Raw genomic sequence first — 20,856 nt, 5'->3', positions numbered from 1 at the left:
CTTCTGTCTCACTTCCTCAATTTAAGTAATTCCTATCCTCCTAGAAGCAGAAATAACGACTACTCCTACCACTAATAAGATTTAGTAATATTTCTATTAAACCTTTTTGTATAACAACAGTCAACCATCAGTTCAAGAACAGATCACACCATAGGACATGGAATATTTATTTAAGAACACAAACAATGATAAGTTAATTATCAGGTAGTCCACAAATATTGTGGGAATGATATCAATACAGTCAAACAGGAGAAAACACATGGAAAACCATTTGGGAACAAGAGACCCGAAAAGAAAAGCTTGATCAGAAAATGAAAAAGAAAATAAGCAATTACCAACACCGTTGCTTTTTGAAAATAATAATTTTCATCCTATAAGTAATTACCCCCCCCCCCCATTTTTTAAATCAATGTCACATATAAAAAGCAGATGGGGCCAGAATTAGACCTTGTGTTGGAGATCTCAACCTTTTTCCAAACTTTGAAATGAAACCGAATGCCCAAAAAAACAAGCGTTCATGTAGAATTTCCCCCAAAAGCAAGAAACTACAAAATATTATACACATATGAATACGTCATGCAAAGTGGCCAACATGTTGTACAGTAGTATGGTTTAATGCATCTTTAGCGGCATGGATTTACTCTCCTCCACTGAGAAACAAAACTCAGATAAACGTCCCTAAACCAGCTCCCCCAAAAACTGATTTAAATAAAACTAGGAACAAAGATTATAAAATATCCAGATATTTCAGAATCAGATTTCCAACCAACGTTTACAATCTTTGAGGATATCATTGAGTTACTGTGTAATGGACAAAGCACGGCATCATGGAAAATCCGGTTTGTGTGAAAAAAGTGTGTTCATCTAGTGAGATTCCCTGATTGGTTGAATAGAGTAAGGAGACCAGTGAGGTACGAAAGAGTCCCATTATCCAACGGGTAGAGGAAATGTAAGTCCGATACACAATGTTTGAGTGTGTAAGTTTCACACACTGTACACATGAATGCTTGCATTGAATACTAAAAACAGGTCGCTAATCCACATGCAACGTCAACTCGCGTCTTGCATAAAGAACACCAGATAAAAGAATAAAAAGTAAAACGTGAGAAAAGTTGCTGCCTTAGATGCTAGACATCCATCTTTGAGAAAATACCAGAAATAATCCATAGGCGCAATGATCGTAGTCCCATATACGTTAAACTACTCTTTTATTATAGAAAAAAGCTCTGTAAATTTCTGTTGCTTAGTAATACAATGTGCGCTTGTTTTTTTATTTCTCTCATTACCTTTGTGTTGGCTTTCACTCCTCTTCTGTAAATGTCCATGTTGCTTGGTTATTCTTGGTTGAACGCTTTCCCCCTCCATGTTCGGTGAGTGAGAGAAAAACGAGTGCCCCTGACCCTCCCCAACCCTCGCTCGGTGTAGTCCAGGCCCTCATCTCTCGGCCTCCATAGCGACGCTGGCTTTCTGTTCGGTTGTCGCTTGCTGGTTGACAGCTGAGGGCCAGCCTGGGGGCGGGTGGGATTGTTGGGGGGAAGGCCCCTGAGTCCATAAGCCCTGTTGGTTGGGGATGGGTGGGGTCATGCCCCAGCTGACTGGAGGTGGAGGAGGTGAGGTGGCCATGCTGGGACTGCTGCTGCTGTTGAAGCTTTCCGAGGCTTTGAGTCGCGAGAACATGGTGAGGGCGTCAGGGAAATTTGGTGGCGTTGCAGGCGTGTTGGCGGGGGTACACATCTAAAAAAACAAATGGAGAGTCACAAATGTATTCTTGGATAATGCACATCATTTATTCTATAATAATAATACAAATAAAATTACAATTTTAACTTGCAAAACTGTTCAAAGGTTTGGAGTTATGAAGATGTCTTAATGTTATGGAAAGAAGACTCTTATGTTCACCAAGGCTATGTATAAAACAGTAATATTGTAAAAGATTGTTACAATTTAAAATACTGTTTTCCATTTTAAAAATTTGAAAGGTAATTCCTGTCATGGCAAAGCAGCAGTCGTTACTCTAGTCATCAGTGTCACATGATCCTTCAGAAAGGGCAAATAAGAAAATTGGAATATGCGGATTTGGTGCTCAAGAAACATTTCTAATTTATTGTCAATAATACATACCCCAAAAATGTAAACAGTAGTGTAGAATTTGTCTCAATACACTTTAATCATCATTTCGTGATTGGGACGTATTAGGTCTCAAACCGATCATTCATATCATATAGAGGCCTGGCCTCTGACTTAAAAATATGACAAGCAGCTAAAACATTTCAGTGGCAAAACTGAATTCTGCTAAGTTGTCCCAGCAGATCATTCCGACATTCCCTCACTTCCTTCGCATTCTTTCTGCTTGTGTTGATTGGAGCTCTTCTAACGGTTCAACTTCCTGTTTCTCATCTCTGCCCTGGCATCACCTGCTCTGCCTTCCTCTATGTGCCGTTCGGTTATTCCATTACCTCTGTGACCTCCCCATTGTCCCCTCTAAACTCGCTCTCTTCTGTCCGCAGCAATTCATGCATTTACAGAGGTACACAATAGGCCTCATGAGAGCACCCACGCCATCCTGCAATGTTTTCGGTGGTAGGACAACATCACCAACATTTCGAAGGTCGCCACAAATCTGCACAAGGAAGCAATCTGTGTGTTTAACTGGTTTAAGGACTAATTTGTGGAGAGAAAGAGATTTTGTCAATGAAAGCTAAATGAATGGACAGCATTACATTGGGATACTTCCTGGTGTGTCCTTGCACAGGTATGAGAAACAGGTCCATATTGTCTTACTGCAGCATTCACACTGGCATCCTCGTCCCATCCTGTCAGCAACCTTGAATAATGCCGCCCGCAGTTTTTATTGACCCACCGTAAGGAAATCTCTCAAAAAACCACCACAATCACCCCATTGTGGCCGGTCAAAAGTCTCAAATGGACCTCATTGTCCCTGGATTGCTTTAATGCAAAAGAGTGTTTGCAACAGGAAGTCTGGATGAAGGGGTTATAAGCCCTTGGTTTGGGAGAGTCGGCACAAAATTGCATCCAGCAATGCATGAGTCTACTGGACAGCTGCTGCAGATGTGAAGACGACAATCAGCGGCTTAACACGGCCGTCAAACCGAGAGCAGATGCATCTGCAGATCCTCCATAATTCAGAAACTTTGGCAAAGTGTGCTTCAAGAGGTGTGGTGTACATAACAAACATGTTCTGGCCGACAGCTGGGTTGCTATGGAAATATTTTGGTTGTGAAGACAGATCTGTTGATGAGAAATGAGGTCAGGGTTGGCGTAGAAAAAAAACTAAACCTGCGCTGCGCAGCCCAGTCCACATTGTTATACTTGTTTGTTTTTTTTTACATCCGATTTACTCAAAAACCCAGAGAATGTTATCTCTTTAGGAACACTGTTAAAGCATTTTATACACCCACACACACACACCAGTTCTTTCTAGTTCTCAAATCTGTTTGACAGAGCTTTTTTCAGGTGTGCAATATTCTAGTGATAACAGGTTTCAAACCCACTATAAATATAAAAATGATATTTTTGTGAATGTAGTTTTAAGGATTTTTTAGGCAAGAATGTAGTTGTCTAGACTTCAAGTATGCAGTTTGCTAATAGAGATAAGGTCTATTTGAAAATTGGCTTCAAATGTTTTCAGAGATGTGAGCTCCAGGGCATCAGCGGCCGTTCAGTGCTCATGAACCCACTGAGGGGAGCCATGGGGGGGGGGGGGGATGGACGCTTGGGTTGCCTCTAGAGCTGAAACAACGAATCGATTTAATCGATTAAAATCGATTATTAAAATAGTTGTCAACTGATTTAGTAATCAATTCGTCGCTAAATAAATTTTATTTGCCATAAGCGGCTCATTTCGTGCATATTTCAAATCTGCGGTGACCAAAGTGTGGCAGTAATGAACCACCGGAGGTTTTACTCAGCCAGTACAGCAGGTGAAGTAGCGAATAGCCAATAGCTGGCCTCGTTTTATGTCACGTGCTTCCCGAACAGCGTCTCTGCAGCATTCAGCGGGAAGTGGGAGTACTTTACTTTGAGCCTTTAAAATGAAGAGTAACCTGTAAACTCTGCACTACTGAACTGTTTAAGGGGCCGTTCACATATCGTGTCTTTTGCGTGCTCAAGTTCGTTATTTCCTATGTAGGCGCGCAGTATGCACGCTCATAATGGAAGCGACGCGGTCGCGACACGCACGCGGTGCGATGCGCCCGTTTTTCCAGGCGCGTCCACACCGCATCCATTTATCCTTTGCTGAAATTTCCGGGTCTTCATGGAGAGGGCACGTCATGGAGAGAGCACGTCATGGTTGCTTAGCAAAGGCAGACGCCTCAGGGGCGCTTCTACCCGAGCGCTTTGGAAAGAAGGAGAAAGCGGCGCGACTAGCGTTTTCCACGCGTTTTTAGGTGCGATATGTGAACGGCCCCTAAGAATTTTATTTGTGCAGATTCTCCAGTACAAGGTTGTTTGCAAATGTTTAGTCGTAAAAGCTGATAACATTGCTTTTTAACATTTAAAGCTTTACAAACATGTTATGTGATCAGTTTGTCGTTTACCAGTTCATAATTCAGACTTGCAGCCTAATTATGACTGAATGAGAGAGGTAAATGTTTGAGTAGATTTAAAATGCACTTCTTTTCTAAGTATTCACTGCTCTTTTTCACACAGCAGGTTTTTTGTGTGTGTCCCAATTTTTTTTTCTGGACAACCTTCTGATGGATTTTACTTTAAATTGTGAGTTCCATTCAGGTTTCATGCCATTGGCACTTTTTTTCGAAGGATTGTTTACAATTTCACAGCATAAGCTATAAAGCTTTTTCCCAGTAAATAATAAAATACAATGCACTGCAATTTTATTCTGTTTTATCCTTATACTTCGTGAAAATATGTTCTCAAAGATTCCTTAAGCTTTGTTTGGGATGTTAAACTACTTTAGGAGCTCTAAGGACTGCCATGGTGAAAACAATATTTGAAATCTCCTTGTGAATTTTGCTAGAGTATGGATCAGTGTTTTGATTGCAGAAGAGTTCGACAAAGGATTACTAACATAATAAAACAACTCCAGGTATATTTTTGATGAGGATATGACAATGCAAAATGGTTAAAATCTCTTAAAAATCTATGCTGAATGATAAAGACCCTTTATTAATAATTTACTTGGGGAAAAAATGGGAAAAACTAAAATATAAGTACATAAACCGATTAATCGATTAATCGTAAAAATAATCGACAGATTAATCGATTATCAAAATAATCGTTAGTTGCAGCCCTAGTTCCCTCATGATTTTGAGTGATTTCAGTGTTTTAAAACAAAGACAGCTTTTTTGGCTACCTTGTTTTTGGCTACCTTGTTTTTGGCTACTTTGTTGCTTAAAGAGTTATAAGCCATGAACCAGACCAATGTGCTACATTGTGAGTCACAAATTACACACTTTGACTTGAGCAACAAAAAAAGTATTTGAAAATCGTCCAAAAAAGGCAGAAAGACTGCAAGTAAGAACTGCAACCCCATTAAGCACTGCAAATGGCATAGCTGTATTAAAACCAATAGTGAAATATAAAACTATTTAAAAACTGTTGTGTTCTAGACTTCAAAATGCGTGAAATGTTTTTGTGCGTTTGGTACACCAAGCACATCCGTAAGCATTTCAGGGGCATAATATTAGGCAGCACCAACCTTGTTCAGTTTACTATTGTTCAAAGAGCCAGACTGTTCCAATCCACAAACAAGCATTTTCCGGATTGGAACGCTCCTCCATTCCAGTGAAAATAGCTGGAAATATATAACATATAACCAAGGAAAGCTTTGAAAATCCTTTGAACTAAAACAGTGATGCAATTCAACCCTCCATGTGTTTACACTGTATCTTGAAAGTTCTAGTACAACCACTGTTTTTGACCACGAACCACTGTTTTGCATCCTTCACATGCATGTCTACATGACTCTGGACTGGATTTATGGAAAGTGAACACACACTGTGGCAGATGAAATATAATGATAAGGTTTGTAATGAGATAACTGACAGTTCACTGCAGTGTTCCACTGTAACACCACAGCCATCATGATCTGCTGTGTGCGGCTCTGAGAGAAAGAGACCAAGCTGTCGTCAAGCAGGCAGACAATGCCTTTAGGAGGTGCTTTGATATTTCTGACAGTAATTTGTAATCATGTACTGCAGAGATGCAGAGGTTTTTCTGATCTCTGCACTCTTATTATACCGTGTGTGTGTGTGTTTGTGTGTTCCAGTGTTTGCATATATGTGAACAAATGATCTCTCAGTTCAAGGCTTGATTATTAACCTGAGTGTTTACACAGTACAGAGGGATTTCAGAGCAAAACAATAGGCAAGTATTGTCTAAAAACGGCTGGTTTTCACAGAGAAAACAAGACTTGATTCATACTTATGTTAAAATAAAGGACGTGATTCTACAGCCAATACTGGCTGCAAGGTCTTCTGCCAAGTGATCGTAAACCAGCAAAAGTTGTTCAATCAGAGCAGTTTAAATGTCATCCAACTAAAAAAAAACATCTAGGAGAGGACGCATTGGTTGTACTCAAAAAAGAGTTTGGTTTAAGTGGACTAAATGATTGGAGAATTACTGCATACATCACCAAAGACATTTTACTAGAATGTCCAATTATGATTTTGATTAAACATTACAAGGTAAAAAGAAACATGCATAGATTAATTATTCATACGATTTATACCATGCATTTAGAAAATATGGTGAATGAATACTATAAAAACATAAATGGAGAATGCTCTGTTTATTATAACTGTGCATTGCATGTCGTCTGCTGCTTTAAATGCTTCAGCTCTTTAAAGCCTGGTGGATTCTGAATGTACATCAGCTGGGAAAACTATTTTGAAAATTTGTTACAACTATATAATTTTTCTGTGCCATTACCATTATAGCTGTGGTGTGAACAAATGGCTCATAGAATAACAATTATTATTAAAACTTTAGTTATAGTTATTGTCCTTGGTGTGAATGGGCATTAAATACTGTAAAACAATATATGTATTACAAATTATGTCAAAAATCATATTATATAACTGAAGCAATAATTGTTCAAATTAAACGTTTCTCATTCTGTTTTTCCATTAAATCACAAGCTAACGCTAAGTCTTTTTGCTGCCACCTTGGCATTCCACTTACCGATCACATTTAGTCATTTAGCATCACAAGCAATTTACCATTCAAGAGACAACGATATTCACAGTTCTGCAGTGACGTATTTCCATATGTCAGCATAGAAATCTAGTTCAGACGAGGAAAGGTAAAAGATCATTTTTAAGAAGTGCCTTTGAATCTGGTTGTGATTTAATTTAATTATTAAAAAAAATTAGCCTGCTTTCATTGCTCCAAAAGAGTAATCGGGAAGGCTATTTAGATTATCTAAACAGAAGAATATAATGTGGTATGTTTTTGAACAGAAATTAAAAACGGCTAACTTTGGGGTTTTGAATCTGCAGGGAGCTACTAGCAGGGGCAGTCTAACCATGTTAAATCTTAACCTCTTGGTTTAATACACATGCCTTGCACATTACTTCTTGTACATCTGCATGCCGGGAAACATTGCCTGTAAATGTGGTTTACTCTTTCTGGCACCCACCATGACATCAACTCAAGGCCAAATACACAAAAATAATCATTGTTTCAGAGTAAAATACTGTGTGTTCACTGCCTTTGATTAGACAATCTAGTGTCTCTCTTAAGTTCTTAGCCTGTATTTTGTCTTTATAATATTTCATACTGATTGTCCCACTTCCCTAACTCACAGCCTTGACAAGAGAGGACATCTGCTCATTTTTATGGGCTACATGACTGGAAGGTTGTCAAGAGAGGAGCTTCACTCCATGATCCTTTGAATTAAACTGTCAGTTATCTGCAATTAAAGTCCTGTCATTACTCTAACCTTTCCCCAATCTCTGTCTGTAAGGTGCAGGATTTCAGCTTTAATTCTCATCTGAGAATTAAAATATTGCCAACACCTCCTTAGGTCACACTCAGGAACAAACCACAGTTAAAGTTACCAGAACTTGTACCCCTCCTCCTCAGCCCCAATGCCAGAATTAGAGCCTTTTCTACTCTTTGTGTGTTAAATCCTGTTTTAATTAACATGCCACAGTAGCTTCCACTTTGCTGTAAAAAAAAAAAATAAAAAAAATAATTTGATTTGGACATTTGTCAGGAGTGTATTCTATGTCACTATTAGTCATAAGCAATACATGCATTTATTTGAATGGACAAAATCCAGAATATCCATCTTTTTTGTCGTACTTTCTGATTACATTGAAAGGGAGCTATTTCAGTGTGCATGACTTTTTTCAGTTTCAGAACCCATATTTCTTTATAAAATACATAGCTAAGTTTGAAAAAGCTTTTTCTGTGTGACACCCAACTTTCTGTTTGACTATTCAGCTCAGCAGGTGAGTTATGAGCAATTATTGTAGGACTACAGCAGCAGGGTCACTCTAGGAGACAAACATCTAACATTGCATCTGTCCAGAGCATGATCTCAGCCCTTGACAATCTGCCTATTCACGACAGTTATTTCCCAATAAATTGTTTAACAGTAAAATAAACATCAGTACATACAGATGTTAAGCTTCAGAGGCCTGAACATGTGGCAAACTTTAATTACGGCTGTGATGTTGTGCTTTAAAAATAAATGATATAGTTCACCCAAAACATGGAGTGAACTGCTATCTGAAATATTGCACAACCTGATGTGTAATATGTAACTGTACATAAACAAATGCAAAATCGTAGTTACATAATTTCTGTTTTATCAAAGCTAGTTCTAGTCATTTGTGATTACGAAGAATTTTTAGAAATCATTTTGACCATTTTATGATCCAGTTTGACCGATTCACCGACTCCAAAGAATATATCACCCACAAATCACAACAGCATCATCTACAAGATAAAATATTTAATAGCAAAACATAAATGTAAAAAGTCTTCACTATACAAATTTCCATCACTTCCACAATTTTCAGGACTGAATAACAGAATTGCAATAGTTTACAATAACTTTACAATAAGGTTTCTTTGGTTAACATTAGTTAATATAAATGAATAAAACAATTAAAGAAATATAAAATATAATATAAAAATAAGCATTTATTCATATTTAAAATTAATGTTAATTTTCATAATTGAATAATACATTATTCAAATCATACCTTGTATCTGTTAACATTATTTACTGGACCTGAGCTAACATGAACTAACAATGAAAAGTTTGGTATGTATTTACTAACACTGACAAAGATTAATTATTACTGTAACAAATTAATTGCTAATTGTGAGTCATAATCAACGCATTAACTAACATTAACTAATGGGAGTTTATTGTAAAGTGTTACCTAATATTTCCAGGTTTTTCACAGAAGTGGAAAACAAAAGGGACAATGGGATATTCCAGAATTCATATTCATGATGCACATCAAGGAATTAAACAGGGATACACTGCTTACTGCTTGTGAGACTTTAACTTTGTGGTCATTATTTCATTTCACTGCAACACTGAAATACTGCCTACCTCGGCACACTACAGTAATAACAGTGAACACGCCGTCTGTGTGTGTGTGTGTGTGTGTATTTCTGGAAGCCCCGTCTCTCCGCAACATGGCCGACACTATGGCTACAGCTTTACATTGTTATTGTTACAGCCACGATGTAAACGGAGCACATATAGTCACACGACAAACACATGCAATATAAAAAAAGTTACATGTAATAAAGCAAACACTTATAAACAATTCTGATTTCATACTCACCATTTGATGATGGTGACCGTACGGGATATTTGTCTCTTGAAAGAAGGCACTAAGGGCTGTCTGCGAGTGAGAGATCATAACACAGCATTACCTTACATGCCGAGTAATATGCATTTAAACATATTTAATTCACGCTAGACTGGAGACCGTCGGAGTTTCACTTATTTCAGAGAGCTGAGAATGGCTGCAAGATTAAGGCTGATCTAAATGAAAAATGAAAGCACACCATGTATCAGTGTTGAGCTCTGCTGGAGTGTAATCTGTCAGCGGTCATCTTCATTGCATAATGGCATGGGAAGCTAGTAGCTACAGTGTGTCATGGGGAAGGATTATAGTATTTAATCTGGAGTGAACTCTAATTGGATAGTAGCCTGTCTCTGTTAAGATTTTCGCAATTGTTATACTATAGAGATGTGTTTAAGTGCCGTTTTTTATTCCTAATTAAAGCACATGCAGACGGCAGCGATAGCTCTGAAATGTCCAAGGAGGAAACTAAAACCTATTTAGGTCATGGTTATTAGTCAATATTAAGGAATGGCAACCAGACACGCGACAGAGTATGCAATGCATCACATGGACAATGCACATGCAAATGCGCTTACCTCAAACTGCCAATGTGCCGCTTGCAAAAGCTGTTTCGCCTGGTCTGCGGCACATCCAGCTGTCAGGACGAACTGGTTTATCATAACTTGATGTTTGAGTTCATCCATAGTCGCTGGGGTTTATTTCCGAGCAACGAACAATAGTGCTTTACCCGGGACTGTGTTTTTTTTCTATCTCTTTCTTTTTTGAGATTTAGTCTCACCGCTTTTCTCTTTCAGTCGTCCACCATTACAGCCGGTTGAGCAAACACAAATATTTACTGTAGGAGCGCTGGCGTAATAAACGCCATATGATTGGCAGCAGGAAGCAGCCAATCAGAGCGCGGCGGAGGTCATGGGAATTGTATGCGTCGGGATCCCACGTTTGTTGTGTTTCTGATGACACTGCATTTGTTTGCCGTGTACGCAAAAGCGCTCGAGATAGGTGTTTGCGATTTGCTTATACAATGCGACGTTATCCATTCCGACACAAAGAAAAGTCATGTTTAAACTACACGACAAGGATAAGACTGAGTGAGTGTGTGTTTAAGGTGATCGTTTAAACACCAAAACTACACATCCCGTCATGCAACGCTTTGTTTGTTAAGTTCTAGTAGGCAGAATTTATGAATGACGGTCGCTGCCGTCCAATTCCCATCCGAGCTATGCCACAACCTTCCCAAATATGGTAAACAAATCTTTCAACACCAATTGAATCACTAGCATCATAACAGAAGACCCAAGATGTACTTTAGCGGAGTTCTTTGTAGTGTAGCATGTGACGACAACATTTACATTGATTTTACTTTTAATAACAGTGCGTGCCTGCGCGTGTTAAAATGATATGCTTTAACTACAAAAACGCATCACATCTTATACACAGACAGAAAATAAACACTATTTGATTATTTAATTGTCATCCATAAGGTTTCATTTTAAGCTTTTGTGGTGTGCCTTCTTTCCAAGTCAGCTGAGAGCAGGATGGAAGGTAGACTGGTACAACATATCCCAATATCCTTTGCTCTCAGAAAATCCCGCCTCGCGAGAATATGGGTTTCTCAGAAGAGAGTCTTTTTCAATAGTCTTGTTTTTGTTTTTATTTTGACCACCGATGAAAAGTCGTTTATTTGACGTCTACTTTTGAGTTAACTGATTTTACTCAAGTCACTGTTTTTTCCACAAAAGCTAAAACGCAAACGCAGATACAGAAGTTGGTTTCTTGCAGTTCTTGTTGTCGCCAGAGATGGGAATGTATCCATAGCGGAGGAAGCAAACCGTATCCAGCTAACTGTGCAAACAAATCTTCCTTTATCCACATATATCGGTTTTCAGGAGCTATTTACACTTAAACATGGGTTCAATACTGAGCAGGAGGATTGCTGGAGTTGAAGATATCGATATTCAAGCCAACTCGGCGTACAGATATCCTCCCAAAACAGGTAAAATGCCACGAAAGTATAGTGTTGACAAACGTTAGCTTCATTATGAAGTCTGATGCAGTGTGCATTTTTACCGTTTTTGGTGTCAATCATGGATTGTCACACAATATTTACATTTGTTACTTTCCATTTAAACATTTTTTTTTAAATTTCTAATTCTGCTTTTTACATTTACTTTGGCAGTGATTTAATATGTAGAAATTCTATACTAATTTGAAGTCCTCATGGATGCATTAAAACATCATCCTGTGTCAACTTTGTCTAATGAACACATCCATCGCAGATAATAATCTCCCTAATGGCTTTATTGCAGGAAATTATTTCACCAGCCATTTTTTCATGGGAGGAGAAAAGTTCAACACGCCCCATCCTGAGGGATATCTCTTTGGAGAAAATATGGATTTGAATTTCCTAGGCAACAGACCTGTGCAGGTGACCAAAATTAAACAAGCTCAAAACTTTCAAGAGTTTGACACGTCATGTCATCCTCACACATTCGTTTTTGCCCTGTTCTCCACAGTTTCCCTACGTGACCCCGGCGCCGCAGGAGCCTGTGAAGACGCTGAGGAGTTTGGTGAACATCAGGAAGGATTCATTACGACTTGTCAAGTATATTCTGATTATAGTTATGGCTTGAGGGGGCTGCTGATGACCCCACACTGTAGAATATATGCTGAAATAAGAGATAAATGTGTGGATGTTTGACAACCAACTTTTGTATTTTGATTGTTTTTGCAGGTATAAGGATGATTCTGACAGCACCCCGGAGGACACAGGAGATCCTAGACTCCTTTACAGTGTTGAATTCTGCTTTGATACTGATGCCAGAGTGGCTATTACATTATACTGTCAAGCCTTTGAGGAGTTTGCCAATGGGATGGCAATGTAAGCTTCCGCTGAGTGGTACATTGGGTAAAGTTTCTGCAGTTGAAGGATGCTAAATCAATATGCTTGTTGTGTAAACTTTTGTAACTAAGTGAATTTCTTATAGAGGAAAAGGATTAGATGATAATTAGAAGTTTCCAAAGAAACATAAACCAATGGAATCTAGACAACAACTGAATTAATTCCTTGGAAACAGCGGTACAATGAGCACTTGGTCTATATACAAACGATTAAGCCCTTTTACAATGGTCACTATGTTTTACTGTACATTATTAGAAATTGATATTAAGTGTTGGTTATTATCACTACAATTTTATTTTGAAAGATACAGCCCCAAGAGCCCTTCAATGGTGTCTGAGACGGTCCATTATAAGGGAGGGATAAATCAGCAATTTTCTCTACCTTCCTTCAAGATTGATTTCACCAAATGGAAACCTGAAGAGGTGGGATTTTCTGAGATTGTGTTTCTGTAGACACTTAGGGCCTTTGCATCAGTGTCATGTGATGTGATGTTTTTAAAAAAACTATTGCGTACAGTTAGGTGTCATGTGTTTTGAGAATTAAACATTGAAATATTTCTGTAGCTGAACTTTGATCTGGACAAAGGCGTTTTCCCTTTGGTGGTCAAAGCAATAGTGGATGATGGAGATGGTTGGTGAAAAATATTTGATCATGAAAAATATAATCAGTTAGAATTATATAATATCATTTAATACTGTTATCTCACAAAACATTGTGTTTTCTGTTACAGATGTCACCGGGCATGCACATGTTCTCTTGGCTGCTTTTGAAAGGGTGTGTATTTCTTTAGATTTGTTTTCCACTCAAGAATGTCAGCTGAAGGCTCGTGAGCATTTGGTAAAGTTTTGTAACACTGAATAACGTTGAGTCAGTCATTAACCAGGCAGGATTTTATAGAGGCAGGATGGTTTGAGATTCATGGTTCACATGATCATGGAAAAGCTTAAATGTTTTCCTTTTTTATCAGGCTCTTTAAAGTCACTGTCAGAAATGCATTGGTCAATAATAGCTGGAATCCTGGAAATTGTTTTGTAGTCAATTAGAAAATCAAGATAGACAGAATTAACATAATTTAGCCTTGCGTAGAACAAAAGTTCCCACAGAAAGCATCATGAAGAGCCTGTGATGTTTTATACATTTTCATTAACACAGCATAATCAGACTAATATATCAAGATATGTTTAAAAGTAATGCATTTATCTGTTTTAATTGATATAGGATCTATACATGACTGTTTTTAATTATTTAAAAAATAACTTTAATTAAATTTTATTAACTTTACTGATATAATGTTGAATGTTGTGTTTAATGAATATAGGAAAAAACATAGAAAAACATATTTTTTTCCAAGCATTGCTAATGTTAAATATGGAAATTCAGACAGGTTTCTTTAATGGCTATTTTCCAATAATATAAAATATTTGATCTCTCACATTCTTGGTGCACAAAAATGTTTACCTTATCAGCTTGTTCTGTTGTTTTTATAATAGTAATGCTTTATATATTCCCTCACTTACAGCATGTTGATGGCAGTTTCTCTGTGAAACCTTTGAAACAGAAGCAGATCGTAAGTATTTTTGTGTCTCTTTATTTAATTTAAGAGTATCAGTATTCAAAATATCAGTGTTCAATGTTTTATAATATATCAAGACATTATGTGTGCATTTGTAAAGGTAAATTCAAATATTCAGATGTAAAAGCTGATAGAACACTAATGAAAATATTGCTTCGGAAATAAATTGTTTGCACCACCAAAAATCTTTTAGTGGGGATATCTTCTGATTTGAAAAGTTCACTGTATATTTTAGTAATAAATGTATTGCAGTGATGATAATTTGTTTTCTTTTTACGTTAAACACATCAAATATTCTGTATGTAATATAATGTGTATATCCATTACAGATTTAGGTCTTAAATTTCGTATGATCCGTCCACACTCATGCACACTTATCCACTGCACTTGTGTGGAAGCAGTAATCAGGCCGTGTATCTTCATGAAAAAGATAATGAGTGTTTTGATCTGTGCTGTGATGTTTCTCATGCCAGAAATCTTCATTTATGTATCGCATGCTCGTCCTTTAGGTGGACCGCGTGAGCTATCTTCTGCAGGAGATTTACGGCATTGAAAACCGGAACAATCAGGAGACAAAGGTAAATCATGTCCCCAGTGCGCCAGAGTATTTCAGGCAAATGAGATATGACACGCACAACTGGTATTACAGTATCCATCCTGCCTTTTTCGGTCTCTGATTTCACGTACTGTTTTACAGTGTTTTGTTTTGTCTTCTCCCTTCAGTCCACGGAGGATGAGAACAGTGACAACAGCAGCGAGTGTGTGGTTTGTTTGTCGGACCTGCGTGACACACTCATTCTCCCTTGCAGGCACCTGTGTCTGTGCAATGCCTGTGCTGACACACTGCGTTACCAGGCCAACAACTGCCCAATCTGCAGACTGCGTAAGTACTCATTAATCAACGCCTGAGCTTCCTGTATTGTTCCTCCATTATTATTCAGATTTGCTCCGCTAAATGATCCGAACCTTTAAAGTGGGTATGGCCATAAAGATAAAAGGCTGAGGGATCATTTTTTAAATCGAATATGTAGTGATTTACCATTGTGCTTTAACCCTTTGCCCCTCTGTTATTATATTTTATCGTTCTTAGTGATGAATAGTCCCTAGTGCGGTACAGATCATGTGACTGTTGAACAGTGCCATCTGCTGGGGATGTCATGTACTAAGGATTATTTGATTTAGCTTTTCTTCCCATTTGTGAAATACTGTAAGACATCAAGGCATTTTCAGTGGATATATTGTAATAAAAAAAACACATTTCCTTGATGCTTCATAGGGCTAGTTCACCCAAAAATGAACATTGGCCGAAAATGAACTGAAATTTAGATGAGTTTGTTTGTTCATCGGAACAGATTTGGAGAAATGGAGCATTACATCACTTGCTCACCAATAGATTCTCTGCAGTGATTGGGTGCCGTCAGAATGAGAGTTTGTAATAAATGTATCATTAAGATGAATGGTGGTGCATTTTGATATGGAATTACAACAGCGGATGGATTTTTTACTGGAGAAAACATTATTATGGATTATGGACTGTTATTTTGACCAGAAATGCCAGTTTAAACATCTTAATGATAGATTTTTAAAAAAACAACCCATCTTAATGATACATTTTTTAGAAAACCCATTGCGAGCAAATTATCTCATTCAAATTTTCTCCAAATCTGTTTTGATGAAAAAGCAAACTTATCATTTTTTTTAATCATTTTTTCTTATTGTGTGCCAATGAGTAAATTCTCAGCAAATTTTCATTTTTGGGCAAGCTATACCTTGAAAGAGAAGCATGCTAATAAGATACTATTGACAGCAGGACTGTGGTGAGTTGGCCACGCTTTAGTGTACTTGCATAAAGTGTTTCTGCCCTATAGAACTTCTTCACTGAAAGAATGTGCACTGATTTTGCTTCAACAGGAAGACCAGCTGTGCAAATATTTACCCCCTTTTTAGTAGCCAAATGAATCTTGTTACTTTTAAGCTGCAAAGTGAAGATGCAGCACCTGTGTTTGTTTATGCACACTGCACTTGTTTGTATCCCTTTACCCCACCTGACCTTTTCTTCTCCTCTCACTGCCCCAGCATTCAGAGCCCTGCTCCAGATTCGAGCCGTGAGGAAGAAAACAGCTGCCTCTCTCTCACCAGTGTCCTTTAGCCCAGTGTTGTCCCAGAGCTCTGACCATACTGAGCATTCGGTAAAGTTCACACTCATACTTCATCCTGTCCTCCAGATTATTAACACATCCTGGATCCTTTTCCACTGTGTTGCTACAGATGTATTGATTTTGTCCAGTGGAATCATGTTTCGCATTTCACTCCAGTACAGTTATGAATGCTATTTCAGGTTTTCAGTGGCGTATAACAATTACTCATTTATTTGTTCCAAAATACAATAAAACAGTAATGTTCTGAAATATTACAATTAAAAAGAGAAAGCATATTCAAAATATAGTATATGCTGATTTGGTGCTCAATAAATTTTTTTTTTTATAAGTATTGTTAAAAACAGAACAAATTAATTTTTTTGCAGATCTTTTTTTTAAAGATTGTTTGATATATCCAAAGTACAAAAGAACTTTAATATTAACATTAAAAATATATATTTCCTGTCATAATTCTTAAAACAAAACCTTCAAATTATTTTGCCTCTACATGGCAATATGTCAGAAGTTTACTATTGACACAGATTTTTTAAAATCTCAGAATGCAGACAACATTCCCCCTGGCTATGAGCCTATCTCACTTCTGGAAGCCCTGAATGGGGTGCAACCCATGTCCCCTTCAATCCCATCTGCACCTCTCTATGAGGAGATCCAGTTTTCTGGGGAGATGGGGGATCCTCTTAACCTGAGTGCAGAAACCACATCGATGAAGGGCAAAGGTAGCAAGTCACCAGATGGGTAAGTCCGTATTGTGAAAATACTCGCTCTGAAAATGCTCAAAAAATGTGTTTTTTTCCAAGTGACATGTGTTATGTTTCCAGGTCTACACGTTCTTCCTCATCCCCCATACAGGAGGAGGAAGACGAGGAGAAGATGTTGGAGCTCTCTGATGGCCAGCCTCGGTCTGTTCTGCCCTGTAGTCTCAGTCCCACTGAGGTCAGCCACTGTCAGTTTCTTCTCTGTACTTGTGAAATGATGCCCACTGACAAGCCAGTAATGGGTAACACTTTATTTTAAGGTATTGTTACACATTACATGTACTTACTATAGTAATAACAGTTAATTATGCATAATTACAAGAACTAACCCTACACTAAACCTTAACCTTATAGATGGGGTTCTCAACTCTGGCCCTCGAGGTCCACTTTCCTGCAAAGTTTAGCTTTAATCTTGATCAAACTCACCTACCTGTAGCTTTCTAGTTAACCTTAACACCTTCATTAGCTTGTTCAGGTGTGTCTGATCAGGGTTGGAGCTGAACTCTGCGGGAAAGTGGACCTTGAGGGCCAGAGTTGAGAAGCTTTGCCCCATAGTACATGATTTAGTAGAGTAATAGTGCATTAATATGACTTGGTCGGTACTGTGTAATTACTGTATGCTATAACAACGTCACTTTAAAATAAAGTGTAACCCAGTGAGCAGATGGCTTTATTTTAACAGGGTACTTAAAGGCAAGCAGAAACTACTGTTTAACGAGAAGTTTTCATACTCTAGTTCTTGTTTGTGGCATAAAAACTGTAGAATAGTTTTTAGTTTTATTAACAAATTTATTTCCTGTAAACGATCATTGTGTTTGTGTGTGACTCGTGGCACGGATGAGCTGACTGTGTAATTCCATGAATTAGTTTGCATAGTTCTGTGGGTTTTACCTGGTTCCACACGACTGATAAAGAAATGCAAACTAGCAAACAACCTACACTGCTTATCATTTTCCACAACCTGAAAAAAATACAAATAAAAAAACAGCTCATCCTAATTTATTACCCAACAGGCAACAGAGGGTGTGTCCACCAAACCAGGATTCCCAAATTCAGGTTTGCAAACTTGATGTGCAAATCAGCATTAAAATAAAGCATTTTATGTAAAGTGGCCATGCTATTTGAATATATATATATATATATATATATATATATATATATATATATATATATATATAGAGAGAGAATGACTTCCATCCTCTCAGGCTTTGTTTGTGATGCTGCTGTGTACCACCAGTGATGGAGAACAAACTATGTTAATCATGTGATGTTGGCAGGTTCAGAGAGCAGATCGCTCAGTGTGTCTGTGAGTGAAATCCTACAGGACTGCCACAGTGAGCGCAGCAGCCTGAGCCGGACAGAAAGTGACCCCTCAGCAGACCTGGCCCTGCCTGGTGAGCCACTAACATACACTCAATGCCTCACAATCCTGACACCCCCATTAACTAATAGTAAATAGTTCCTTTGTGTCCTTTTTCAAAGGTGGGGTGTCTTTTACACCCTGATTGACTTTGAGAAAATGCAAAAGTTGAAAAAAATCTAAATTCAGGCAGAACTGATGCTGTGCTGTGTGAACCTTCTCTGTTATTGATGCTTTCTTTGCTCAGCAGTTCTACCAGGAAAGCTTCTCTTTATATATATATATATATATATATATATATATATATATATATATATATATATATATATATATATATATATATATAAATGTCAGTCTGTAAAAGCATTTTTACTGTTCTCTTAGTGTAAGTCTTGAAAATGTGTTTGAGATTAAAATGTTATTTGATTAAATGTTTTTTTATTTTACAAGTTTTGTAATTATAATTTCAAAAACAGTACACAGGATTAGTATTTTGAATAAGATATGAATAGTTTACTATTATAGTATTGAAATGTAACTTGTAATTAAATCAGTCTGTTAAATTTCATAATAAAATGTTTTGAATTTTTATTTTACATTTAACTAAGAAGAATATATATTGTGCTATAGTCCATTTTCACCACATAAACAGTCAAAATTATGAGATACTTATTGTCATTATTGTAAGTCAAATTCATAAAATACTAGATCAGTATGACTAAAAAATGATTTGGGTTCATATCAATTTCAATTTTTAATCTTAATGACATAGTATCCCATAATTTTGATTTATGATTTACCAAAGCAGGATATTTTTTCCTCCTTATGTGGCAGAAATGAGCTTCCATGCTGGTTCTGTGTGTCTGAAGCATGTCTAATGCTGTACTGTCTCCTAACCCTCTCTCTTTCTTACTCTAACTCGGCTTGCTGTTAACACACATAGCGTCTGAGTCATGGTCCACTGCTGTAGAGGAATGTTGACTCTGGTAGGTCACCAATGTCATGAATATTTCCCTCCTTTTTTTTTTTTTTACTGGTTTTCCATTTTTCTACCAGTCGCTTTAATAGTCCGTTCATAATAGTTATTTCTAAGTCACATGTAAACACAATTATATTATCACAAGTTTGGACACACCTTCTCATACTATATCACCATGATAGATGAAAAACTGTTGTCAATAAAGAAAATTCAAATGTAAGACCAAGCTGGCCTGAACTAATAATTGTAACCTTAAGCCCTTTTTATTCAAGAGATCTTGAGAAAAATCAAGTGAATTTTCTCCTCCATTCTCACTTCACTTATATTCACCCTTCCTCAGGGTCATCGGAGTCCATAGAAAGCCTGAGGAGTCAGAGCACCAGCAGCTCCAGTCAGCCCCTGCTCTGCCTCCCCAGCACCCTGCGCATGGAGGATGAGCGGCTCACTTCATAAACGCCCCTGTTGTGCCAGTTTCATCAATCCGCTGTTTCAATCTCTGCTACGCAAATCACATTATTCCCATTCCAGCACACTATTGTTCATGGATGCTACCCTGTCTCAATTAAGACAATTACTTCTCGAGTAGAACGATCAAAATTGTGTATTAAAGAGTCCTAGACATTTCACTGTGTAGTAGAAACACTTCACAGAAATCTAACACACTACCTTCAAGAAAACTTAAAAAAGAATCTTTATTTATAAGACGCTTATAGCTTTTGCTGTGAGAGTTCAGAAATGTTGAATGATTCAAAATCTTTTAATGGATGCCCAATCTCTTTGATGTATGCAGCTTCATGGTGATTTATGACTGTGTACTTGTTAGAATTAAAAAAAAAAAGATATATATATATCACTAAGTGCATCAGATTGCAGTATGATACGGACTATAAACAGTTATCCAGCTGAAGTAATCCTCTATGTCTGTATCTTATTATTTTGTTTTGTGCCTTATAGTACTGTGTTGCTGTCCCTTCATGTTGAAACAAAAAGTGGGAAGCTGTAGCACTTTTTGAAGCTTTAATAAAAAGTTTATAGAGGGATCTGCCATCATTTACAGTGACATATCTGATGCTTTTTAGTGAATTCACTGCTGCTTCTATATGTCAGGCACCTTTAAAAGTGATGTATATTTGTATGTAGTCAAATTGTTTTATCATAAAGTGTTGTACACAAATATGAGTCACTGTGGTTATTTATTTTAAGTCATAAATTATATTAAATTATTGATGATGTTTTGACATAAACCCTAATTCCAATAAATACACTAAATATAAAATTGAAGCTTTTGAACTTTGTATCCATCAAAGAAT

At 37.4% G+C, this 20,856-nt stretch overlaps 2 protein-coding genes across 3 annotated transcripts; one reads left to right on the top strand and one right to left on the bottom strand.

The window, feature by feature from the left end:
* Positions 1-131: 131 nt before the first annotated feature.
* LOC113056265 (UBA-like domain-containing protein 1) lies at positions 132-11,180 on the bottom strand. The gene is made up of 3 exons (XM_026222898.1): positions 10,397-11,180; positions 9,795-9,854; positions 132-1,734 (listed from the first exon to the last, which is right to left on the bottom strand). Exons 1-3 carry the CDS (start codon positions 10,502-10,504, stop codon positions 1,435-1,437), a joined length of 468 nt encoding a protein of 155 aa, XP_026078683.1. The 5' UTR covers positions 10,505-11,180; the 3' UTR covers positions 132-1,434.
* Positions 11,181-11,423: 243 nt separating this feature from the next.
* On the top strand, positions 11,424-20,720 carry LOC113056263 (probable E3 ubiquitin-protein ligase MGRN1). 2 transcript variants are annotated; one of them, XM_026222896.1, is made up of 17 exons: positions 11,424-11,814; positions 12,128-12,246; positions 12,335-12,423; positions 12,553-12,699; positions 13,025-13,142; positions 13,284-13,350; positions 13,451-13,494; positions 14,240-14,287; positions 14,803-14,871; positions 15,017-15,176; positions 16,370-16,482; positions 16,991-17,187; positions 17,271-17,385; positions 18,221-18,263; positions 18,485-18,601; positions 19,511-19,553; positions 19,887-20,720. In XM_026222896.1, the coding sequence occupies exons 1-16, from the start codon at positions 11,727-11,729 to the stop codon at positions 19,546-19,548; spliced, it is 1,572 nt and encodes a 523-aa protein (XP_026078681.1). In that variant the 5' UTR covers positions 11,424-11,726; the 3' UTR covers positions 19,549-19,553; positions 19,887-20,720. The 2 variants fall into 2 exon arrangements, with proteins under 2 accessions (XP_026078681.1, XP_026078680.1); XM_026222895.1 differs by lacking the exon at positions 19,511-19,553.
* Positions 20,721-20,856: the final 136 nt, after the last annotated feature.

This window comes from Carassius auratus, chromosome 37 (genome assembly GCF_003368295.1).
Source record: "Carassius auratus strain Wakin chromosome 37, ASM336829v1, whole genome shotgun sequence".
Lineage (NCBI taxonomy): Eukaryota > Metazoa > Chordata > Actinopteri > Cypriniformes > Cyprinidae > Carassius > Carassius auratus.
This window is presented reverse-complemented; position numbering and strand designations above follow the sequence as displayed.